General features: G+C 36.7%; 1 protein-coding gene across 1 annotated transcript; it reads right to left on the minus strand.

The window, feature by feature from the left end:
* Positions 1-104: 104 nt before the first annotated feature.
* On the minus strand, positions 105-10,347 carry LOC146476521 (transmembrane protein 248-like). The gene is made up of 8 exons (XM_085114392.1): positions 10,177-10,347; positions 9,835-10,045; positions 6,654-6,903; positions 4,944-5,006; positions 3,567-3,654; positions 2,190-2,367; positions 1,404-1,529; positions 105-783 (listed from the first exon to the last, which is right to left on the minus strand). Exons 2-8 carry the CDS (start codon positions 10,000-10,002, stop codon positions 766-768), a joined length of 891 nt encoding a protein of 296 aa, XP_084970518.1. The 5' UTR covers positions 10,003-10,045; positions 10,177-10,347; the 3' UTR covers positions 105-765.
* Positions 10,348-11,186: the final 839 nt, after the last annotated feature.

The raw sequence follows: 11,186 nt of genomic DNA on the forward strand, positions 1-11,186 counted from the left end.
ATTCGATTAACCGCGCTAGGCACTTATTTCATTTTGGACTGATGAGGGTGGGCGCCTATTATTTCCCAGACATTTTCTGCAAGCGAGGACATTTTTAGACAATAACAAAACAAAGGATTATAATTTTATTTTGCTTCAAGAAGAAAAAACAAAGTGCAAAAACTAACATAAATATGCTATAAACAAAATAAAAGTTCATTGACTGCTGTATCTAAAACAAAGTTTGAAACACAACTGACTCTCCTCCTACTTCATGCTGGGCTAGTACAGAAATGTTTTTTTGTTGGCAGGGGGGTGGGTGGGCACTTATTTAGTTTTTGGGCTTTCAAGGTGGGCGCTTATTCAAGGTGGGTGCTTATGCGAAGGTGGGCTGTTAATTGAATAAATACAGTATCCTTAGTTTTTGAGAAAATGGCCAAACTATCAAGTCATTGAAAACGAAAAAGCAGAAAAACAGATGTCTTAAAGCACAAAAAATGCGATGTTCTTTGATTCAATTGAAGGCCAAATGAAAAATTCAGGCACTTTTGGGTGAAATGAAAAATTGACCTAGAATTAAACACAAGACGGTTATGCACCCAGCCCTTTCAATTACATGGTTTCTGTTGGAGCTTGTTCTAATAACCACCTAGTGTGGTCAGTTGACCACTTCTTCATAATTAATTGAAAACCCTAAATGAACGTAATACTACTATGTACACACAGATATTACAGTCTGTGAATTTTGTTCGTAAGTATCCAGATCATTGAATGCATCTTTGCACATCACGCAGAAAGTACTGACTGCAACATAACCAGAATAAAGTTACAGGTAAGTACAATAATAATTGTCAAGTTATTCTGGGAATACTGTGATGGACTTACGGGCAAGTCATTTCCTACTGGTCACTTCATAGTGGGTAACGTGATGGACAACCGTCGCATCCAGGGAAAGTTTTACAGTCAATCCACTTCATGCGTGACTGGTATTTTTGAAATTTGAACCGAGTTTTGAAATTTACATGTCAGTTTTGAACATCGCCAACGAGATTTCAGAGTTCCCGTAGAAATTTCCCTAGTTTATTGATGGTATAAAGCTACGAATTTTTCTTTACATTACAGCGTTTTGTATTTCAAGAATAACGATAATTATTGTTTCCCATGTATTTTGAATCTTTTTTTCTGTTAATGCGTCTTTTTCCGAAAGATTTCCAGAGCAATGTTCAACATTCCATTCACAAGTCAGACATTACAAAGAGAAATTTGAATGTACATCTCATTTTCGGAAATACTGGTCACGTGTGACGTGAACTGACTATCAATACATACTCCCTGCTGCTTCATGCTACACAGAAATTGGATTATGCTCCAGTAGTTGTGGGACCCCAAGGATTCTGAAGAATTTACCCAAACCAGCTACCTACCTTTTTACTGACATTCTGTTTGCCTGGTCTTCCTTTTATCATTCCATAAAGAACACAGGTGATGACCAACACAAACAAGAAGTAGCTGGAATACTGGAGCCTTAAGTTAACTGCTGAAGCATCAACCTGAACAAAAATATTGAATACAGGTGTCTAATGGCTGAAGTCTAAACAGGCAATTTTGAAGCAATGCATGAGAAACACAGTGGAAATATTATCATCATCATCATCATCATCATCATTATTATTATTATTATTTGTGGTGGGACACAAACCATTTGAAACTGTTGTGAGCCATCTTAAGGGGTTTTAGAAATCATGGGGAAACATTTATTTCTTGTTACACTTTACATAAGTTGAGAGAAGGCGAGAGAAAACATCATTCACCACTTTTCCAGGAATACAATGTCTGAGTAATTCTTTTTCATTACTAGTCTTAAATTATGGAAAATTGAGGCCCTGTTAGAGATTTTAGGAAAAAGTAATAACTTCAAAAATCATTTTTGTGATAAGGGATAAAACAGGGATATTAGTGATAACTGACCCAGTTTTAAGGCTAACTCTTGTCATAAAAACAATCTTCCCAATTTTAGGAGTAAGGAATGCTGCCCTAAAAATTACTGGAACAGAGACACCCCCCCCCCCCACCCTCCACCACCCCCAACCCTCTCTCCCAAAGGGCTTCAAATTTGGTAAAACAATGTCTGCTGACAAAATTATTTCCAACACTATATACATAGAGCACATGTATGTTGTATGCAACGTATGGGTTTCTAAACAACCTACCAGAGACATTGTTCCAGTTGGCGTGCGCTGGTCTTTTAACGGCAGAGAGGTTTCAACTTTAATCCCATTACCACACTGTTTATGTATTGGAAAGATTGTCGTGGAACCCTTACCAATGCTAACCATTTCTAGAATGTTAGCATCTGAAGACTTATTGCATGGTGAAGGGGTTGTTGACCTAAGAGAAAAGTGTCAGTTTCAGAACACAATCTTTAAAAACCCAGTGAGTTTCTCCAACCACCCTGTGATGTACAGACAGTATTGTGCACAAACAAAAAAGACACTGTCCTAAAGGATTTCATTCACAGAATCCTCCATTCAGATCCTAATAAGGTAACTGTTTTCAGAATATGATCAATTTGACACTTGATCAAGAAACAACATCAAGATCAAGAAATCCCATCACACCAGAAACAGACGCCATCTGCACTTCTGGCACACGAAGCTTCTGGAAGACTGGTATCTCGTTTTCAGTCTCCAAACCTCACTACTCAATTTGTTTACAACACACACCATGTAGGATTTCCTTCTGTACAGCTGAAGAAATCCTTAGTACTCTACACAAAATATAGTATCCAATTCTAAAAGGATCTACATTGAAGTTATTTTCGGGTGAAACAATCATGGAAGATCAATCAATGTGGTAACCTTTTGAAGATACATTTTAAATAAACATGGACCTGCACTAGCTACAAAGGAACCTTGGCCTGGGCAAGCAGCCAGTCATTTCATTGTACACACTGAGAGCGTGCCGCAAGATACAATAGAACATTGACAGAATAAAACTAATTTAAAATTCTTATGCATATTTACCTTGTGAATAAAGCTTGACATTTGCTTATTTGTTTTGCAGCTCAATTACATTATGCTTTGTCCAAAATATTCTTTTAATGGGTTAGGTTATATTTCAAGACACGTTTGGCTTTATTTCTTGAAAAACTGATTCCACAACATTTACTTCCTACTTGCTCACTTTGTCCACCATCCCTAATGTGACGTTGAAGAAATGACGGTGTCACAAAGGTGAGAGGAGCTATCCCTTTTACAGTGTGGGTGCCTGTTTAATTAGGTAAGCTTGTTGAAATTTGCACAATTAAAATTTGTTTTGCTCATAACAAAAATGTGTTCTTACCTATTTTACACTGTTTGTGTTTCAGTGCATTCTGTAGGATTCGCTCATTTTCAATTCAGCCTTTCCTGGCACACAATGTGTGATGCGCATTGGCAGTCAAGAGGTTAATATCCTCCAATATTAACAAACAAATTTTGATGGGATTTAACTGAAGGAAATTTTGTTCACACAGCTCACAACTAAAGTCACAAAAACTTATTAGATAAAGAGGATTGAATTTTGAGAACAGAAGGCATGTTACTTACAATACGTGCTGTGGCAGAATATAGCTTGGGACCACAGCGTATCCACATGTCTCAATATACTTTGATTTACACTTATCTTTCTGACAGTCTGCAAATGAAAACATGAAAATATAAAGACAGTTTTTTTTTTAATTCTGGATAAATAATATTAAGGTAGCCATGACATTTTAAACAATCCTTTTATTAAGTTCAAGATGAACCTTACCACCCCCAGAGACAAAACTTAAAGGGTTTTTAGCAAGACTGTCATAAAATAATGCATTTTTTGCATTAAAATTGAAATCACTCCAGATAAGTCCTATTTGGCACAGAGACCGCTTATCATGTGAGAAACTTTGTTGCATATTATTTTACTTTTTGAGAAAAAATGTTAAATAAACAAGAAAATACAACTTATTAATGATAATGATGTATTAATCAGAAAATGACACAGGCATACTTGGAAAAAAATCTGTTTGCTCCTTTTAGGAGTCAAACCTAAGACCTTCCGATTACTAGTTCAGATGCTCTACCACTGAGCTACAGGAGACTCGTGGGAGCTAAGGCCATTAAACTAGGTTCATGGGACAAACATCCTGCATACTGCTAGGATTGGAATGTCAATGTATGGCATATGGGCAATGGAAATAATGTGATGAAATATGTTAAGCCTGGTGAATAAATGCAATTTTGATTTCCAGGCAAAAAATGTCTTTACAGCAGTGTTGCAGTAAACCTTCCATTCGTCATATTAGGTTAATTTACATGTACTAATTTATCAGCTCAATAAGTAGGTTCAATCTCACAGAGCAATTTACACGTTGCAATTTGCCAGATGTTTTGAGTCTATGGATGGAATCCTTAAGTGTGGTCATCCAAATGAAAGCTACTTAGCAATACTTTCCTGTGTTGCTGTTTATTATCCTGTACAAGATGGTTCAAAATGTTGAGCCTTAGAATGAGATCTTAAACAGGACTATTCAAATAAACACTGCTGAACAACACATTCTTGTGGTACTGTTAATTACACTATACAGGTAAAACTATGTTTTCAATTTTTAAAACACTGCATGAAATCCTGAAGCCAAGGTTCCTTTAGTATGAAGCAATAAAATTAAACAATAACTAAAGTCTACTCTTTGCACTTCGAATTGAGTGAAATCAAGAAAGGATTTGGTGGTAAATGGTCGTAAATTTAACGTCTTTCTTAAAATGCCTCGACTCCGTGTTGTCCTAACCCACCACAGGCTCAATACTGTGCGGCGGCCACCTTTATGAATTCTGTGTATTACCTATTTATGATATTTTCAAAAAAAAAATGTAGGAATTCTGACTAATAATGAAAATGCCAATGGCTTTTACTGAGTTATTATTGACTATACAAAGAACACTACCAACCCATGTGCCATGGCTGTACCAGAGTCATTGTGACATTAACAACTAAATCACTTGGCAAGAAACCTATAAGAAGAGACAGAGAGCAATCAAATATTTTTCAAAGAAAATTATGCTTCAGATAACAAGAGGAGTGTTATGACTTTAAAAAATATTGGGGGTTTAGGTGTAGTTGACTCCTTGAGTGCATATATGATGTAGTCAGAACATCAAGAAAACAAAGAGATTACTGCAAGTCAAAGGGCCCAGCACAGCAATCTGTACTTCTGGTACTCAACAACTTTTCTGAAAGACTGGTTACTAGTTTTTAGTGTCCAAAAACCTTGCTACTTAATTTTATACTCAAGTTTTATTTACAATCCTTGCACTATGATGGATTTCCTTCTATGTAGTAGAAGAAATTCTTACTCTACCCAACCACATAGGTTTGTGCCTTACAGAGGGGTGTTGTTTGTGAGCCACATAAACAATTTGGTGAAAATCAGTTATGGATTGTTGAGACATCAAACAAGAACAAAAATCCTTTAATCCACTCTATTTTGTTACACACGCAACCAAAACATCTACATGAGAACAAAAAAATTTCCCTCCCCCAGCCTCTTTACAGTGTTTAGCCTGTGCACCCAAAATGGGTAGAGGGGACGAGAAAAAAAATGTGTTTTTAAATAGATAGCATGGATTCTTTGGTCAGGACATAGTAACTTAATAAGCATAAATTTATTGTAACATTTGGACCAAGCTCTATCTGTCCTTTACCATTGCAGGGCTAAACGTAGGTGTGAATTTTAGAGGCTGGGTCTGAGAACAGGTTTTGAAAAGTTACATATTTTGGGCGGTAATACGGGCAAGGTTTAAGGACAGGATGGCATTCTGCAGAGTAACAGCAACAAGGTGGCATGTCTTTGAGGGAGGTCCTTAATCAAGGGGCCAGGCGTCGAAAGAAAGAGTTTTCTTCAACTGTTCTCTGCCTTCTGAAGGATTTTCAGGAGCACCATATTAGATCAATCAACTAAAGTTGATTTACTGAGGATAGGGAACATAAAACAACATGAGAAAATCCAGGGAACTGTAGAAAAGTCCCCAAGGTGCTTTATGCAACCTGGCTCAGCTGTTTAAAGAAGAAGTTCTGATATAAAAGGGCAAGCCCCTCCTTCATTTCACACCTTTGTGGGTGTAATATGCAAATTTAAACGCTGTTCAGTTGTGGCAACTTGTTGTCACAGGTGTCCTCTGAAAAAGATATGCCTCAAAATTTCATAATATCACTGCTGCAATATAACATATCAAGGTCTAATTTGGGTTTATTCTGAAAAGAAGCCAGTTTTACCAGTAAGGGCTGTGGAAAAAGACACGTTGTTTGTCAGTTGTTGACGCTCTGATAGTTGATTGAACACTGAAGGTGAGAATGGCCAGGCCATGCCCCTTTTATACCGGAACTTCCTGTTTAATCAAGGAAAAATGGTATTTGCAGGGAGCGACATCTTACATGGTTGGTCAAGTGGACAAAAGAAAAAAAAGCCCTAAAAAACAATGCAGCTGCAGGTTATCAGGGACCAGTGAAAATAGAGCTTTTGAAAGGTGCAGGTCTACTGATTTGCAGTGCTAAAAGTCCCAGCAAAAAAAAAAAAACACAAAGAACATAAACATTTATGCAAAAAGTGACATATAAATGTATGGAACACTTTATGTACATAAATATTATTATTAACAAACCTGGCGGACCCAGCTCTTTACCCGACATTTGTACTTTTACATGAGTCACATTATTGACAACTCCACGAAAGCCATCAGAGGGAGTGATGGACAGATATAATGTCGGAATAACAACCGTTGCAAACCCAGTTGGGTTATGGCTAGTTAAGTTGGTTGAGTTTTCATTGGTATTATTCTTATACAAGAAGCTTTCATTTCCAAAGATGCAAAACTCTGAAGAACCCAAGTGATTCATGAAAGAGTGCCACTCCTAAGAAAAAAAACAAAACAAAATTAATATTTTCAAGACACACAGATAGCTTGAAATTTTTGCAGGAATTTCATTTTGTAGTAGTTAATCTTGGGAGAGGGGGAGGACTTAAGTACATGTACTCTATCAAATTTTTTTGCCACTTTAGAATAAAATATCACTCTGGCTTCTAAATGGTGTTCCTAGTATTGACTTTCAACTTAAAGTAAACTTGTTTCATTCTGTTAAGTCTTTTATCTCCCCATCAAATCGTTTTTCTTAACTGTAATTTTGATATAATGTTTATTGTTATTATTACCATTATTATTTATTTATTTAAATATTTATTTTTGTTGTTGGTGATTTTTTTAGCTGTTTAGCTGTGTTTAGCTACAGTCGAACCTCCCTTTGCAACCACCTCTCGTAAGCGACCACCTCTCATTAGCGACCACTTTTCCAAAATACCAAAAGTTTTCAGGTCCAATCGCTATAGATGGAACCTCTCGTAGGCGACCACCTCTCGTAAGCGACCACCTCCCGTAAGCGACCACTTTAAGAGATGATTGTTTGAAATTTTCAATTGTTTTTAACCTCCCGTAGGCGACCACTTGACACACAACCTGCTGTATCTCTCACAAGCGGAAATTGAAAAATGTGTCGCTTTAACATATTGGCCACATCATTACAGCGGACGCCGTAAATCTCACAGTCTGCAGAAGTGTTTACCGATATAGCTTAGCATTGAAACAATTGACAAAATATGCATGCACTTTACTTCGCACCAAAATAAACTTTAAACAGATTGAATCCCTTGTAGCTAAGAAAAGTTATTGGGTTTCGATAAGCACTGGCAAAAGGGTTAGGTCTCCACAATTACCATATGTAAATTACCCGAAATTAAGACCCCCTGTGGTCTGACCTCTGGTAAGCGACCACCTCCCGTAAGCGACCACATATCCTTGACATTATGGGTGGTCGCTTACGGGAGGTTCGACTGTATTTCTTGTTATGCCTTACTTCTTGTTGACCGCAATGTTTTTTAAAATTAGTGTAAACAGCGTTAGCTCTCGCAATGAGCACTTTCTTTTGCTCTTAGAGTAAACGTCGAAAGAAAATATTGTTTAAATAAAATATCAACTGGAATAAATTACAATCAATGAACATCATGAGGACAAAAGATCTTTAAAAAAATAAATTTTGAACCAAGTCTTTCTGTTTTCTTGATGAAACTAGGAAACTTTGTAATCTAACTTACACTTACTGGCATCAAATAACCAGACTATAAATAGCGCTGGCGATAACGTTTGTAATCAATGCTTGTACACTTTTCAATGTTCCGCTGTTTATGTTGATAAATAAGATACAGGGGAAAACATTTGTTAAGAAGAATACCTTGTGCTTCACATGAAAACTTTAATCCTTACGCTATCACCTTTGATTTGGAGACAGGAGCCATTAATTGTAATACTATATCGATTGTTTACATTTGCATTTCCATTTATTTGTACATTTAAACAGATTCTATCTCTGGGTACACATCCCATGCGAAAACACCTATAGGGATCTTGCTTTTTTCAACTTGTCACACAAGCATTAACGTCAGCACAGATTAAGGTGATTCCCGCGAAATAAAAGTTGTCGCGAAGATTTTCTCAAACTTTCTGTGATTGTTCACCAATACATGTATGTATTATTTCAAGAATTGAAACAAAGAAAGATAGATCACCAGGTCCGTGAAGGAGCTATGATCCATTCAATTCACCCCATAATCGCTTGCAATATTCACTATAAAAACTGAGTTTATTTGATCAGTTATTGCCATGTCTGGTGGTTACAGAAGTTACATGGCGAAAGTATCGACCCAAAACGTTTATTGAGTGCAAGTTCTCAGAATCACTATTTTATGCCCATGAGTGGTGCACAAGCTCATATTTCTGGCAATAACTCATTTTTCTGTCATGAATTTTTTGAAAAAAAAATTAAGCATAAAGAGCTAACTTAAGTTAAAATAATGAGAGAAAAATGATAGGTCACCATGCTTGTTCAGGGCGAAAGCACAATTTACTTATTGACTGGACTTAGCATCAAGGAAAACTGACTATGTTTTATATGTGTGCGCATGCTTAATGCCACAAAAAATTATGCGCAATAAGAATGCACAATGCAATTCAATGGAATCACCTTTGAAAGGTTTTTTTGTTTTGCAGCCCCCGTCCCCCCAGGAAATTCTAGTTTAGCTTCATACTTTGCTTCTAAAATTTTTACTTTCAAGACCCCTCTTCCCCTAGGAATTTCCGATAACCTTCCATAGGGTGGGTATGGATTTTTTCTGGAACTGCACAATGGCAATGTTTTACTGCAAAATCACTAAAACCATTTAAGCTGATGGCAAGTTGAAATTCATTCATCACAAGTTCCAATGTTAGGAATCTTGCATTCAACAAAATTGTCATCACGTAATGACTTTTCAAGAATCTGTTGCCAAAACCAGCAGTGCATGAAGTGGGCAGAAGAAGGTGATTCTATCAGCTGTCAGGAATCAATAGTATGGAAAAATGGCTTTCAACCAATCAGAGCATCTGTTCCATAGAGTTTATTGCTCTATTTGCTGGTTAAACTGACCTTGCGTTTCCCATTTCTGATGTGAGCAAGTTATTGGTTTTAGGAAAATTATTTTTTTCTTTTCACCAAGTGCTAAGCTTATACTTAAAAATCAAGCTTAAGAGTCGCATTTCAAAACGATCTGAAACAGGAAAATGATGGAAGTCATCACTAGGTTAATTCGTTTACGTGGTACAATGAATATTTATGCTTATCAGCTGCACATAAAAATTTAGACGGATTCAAGCTGATTCAAATGAAAGTCGAGTAAAATTGATTTCGCATACAATTTCACAGAATATAAGCTTAACAAAGCCACAATAAATTGTTATTTTGAAACTTGTCTCAAACCTTGTTCTTAATATCGTCCACATCGTTAACCCAGCCATACATCTGAACGAAGTAACCAAGAGAAAACAAGCCGATCGCGAAAGCCGCCAAACACACCGTAAAAACAAAACACGGTGGACGGGAGGCGGCGAAACCAAACAAATTCTTGCAGCATTTGCAGTCGACCATTTCCGTGGATTCACTGTCTTTCCGTCTTCTTGGAAAGGGAAACCTTCAAGAGAACAACAAAAGTGACAGGTGTTGTTTTGTCAGACGAAGTTGTTAAGTACACGTAGCTAAACGTTTACGGGGGATGTTAGAGCTACCACGTACGTAATCGGCATTTATCACGCCTTGAAATACCTTAACTGAGCAAATCAGGCTCCAAAACCGCAACCAATCAACAACAATATTGCAGAAGATATCATTGAAGTGGCCTTTAAGAATTCCTGCACCCAAAACACTGGTTTCTTTTAGCGGAAATATTCATTCACCTCTCATAATAACATGCACTGACCGCCATCTTTTTTAATTGGCTGAGCATCCACGCCTGGTATAAAGTCTGGTCCACGTCACTTTCCTGTTTTTGTTTTGTTTTGTTTTGTTTTCTTTCTTGCTTTTTCCCCTTTTTTCAAGAGAAGTGCATTAAGGCGGGGGTAAGCCTTAAAGCCGTTTTCATGCCGATTAAAATCGGTTTCATGGAAATATCTCGTTCACGTTTCAAGCAATCCAAAAACTCTCTGCTTATCCCGTAAATCTATGTTGTTGGGTGTTTTGTGAATTTTTAGGTGAATTTTGGGTATATTTGGGAGGAGATAGTTTTTCTTGAAGGATTGGTAAAATTAAGAGAAATAAGAAATATTGAAGATTTAGTGAGGTTTTAAAATTAGAATTTGTAGTTAATAATTAATAGACGGATACAGCCTGGGTAATGTTCTTAGCATGTTCTTAACATCTGGGTGTATTTTAACCTCAAAGTTCTTATAAAGAAAAGGTGCTTATATTAATAAAAGAGTGAATTCGATCTTTCATGTTTGTTAATTTTAATAGTCCCGTACAAGTGGTTGTTCCAAAGCCTTTCACGATCCAATTTTAGCGACGCTGTTTTAATTATGTCCTGTTACTTCAGTCGCTCGCTAAAATTGGAATATTATTATATTTTTTCGTTTCGTGTTTTTGGATTATCAACAGAAACGGAAATAGAGCCTTAGTCGCAGGTTGAACAGCCAGAGGAATCCGAATATTCCAATGCGGATGAATTATTTGTGACCGGAATTCACCGTATAACCATCGGCTGTGTGTAGTAGAACTGAGTTTTAACATTCAAATTTTTGTTTGCCTTTGTAACCTTTACCAGAATATGGCGAAAGAAG

The sequence above is a fragment of the Pavona decussata genome, unplaced genomic scaffold (genome assembly GCF_977016875.1).
Source record: "Pavona decussata unplaced genomic scaffold, jaPavDecu1.1 SCAFFOLD_76, whole genome shotgun sequence".
Classification (NCBI taxonomy): domain Eukaryota; kingdom Metazoa; phylum Cnidaria; class Anthozoa; order Scleractinia; family Agariciidae; genus Pavona; species Pavona decussata.

Excerpts from the sequence above, each read along its gene's own strand:
- LOC146476521 (XM_085114392.1), bottom strand. The coding sequence starts at position 10,002 with ATGGTCGACTGCAAATGCTGCAAGAATTTGTTTGGTTTCGCCGCCTCC. Across the intron at positions 6,904-9,834 it reads TGGACGATATTAAGAACAAG|GAGTGGCACTCTTTCATGAA; the intron begins GTTTGAGACAAG and ends TTTTTTTCTTAG. Across the intron at positions 1,530-2,189 it reads CAACTGGAACAATGTCTCTG|GTTGATGCTTCAGCAGTTAA; the intron begins GTAGGTTGTTTA and ends ATTTTTGTTCAG.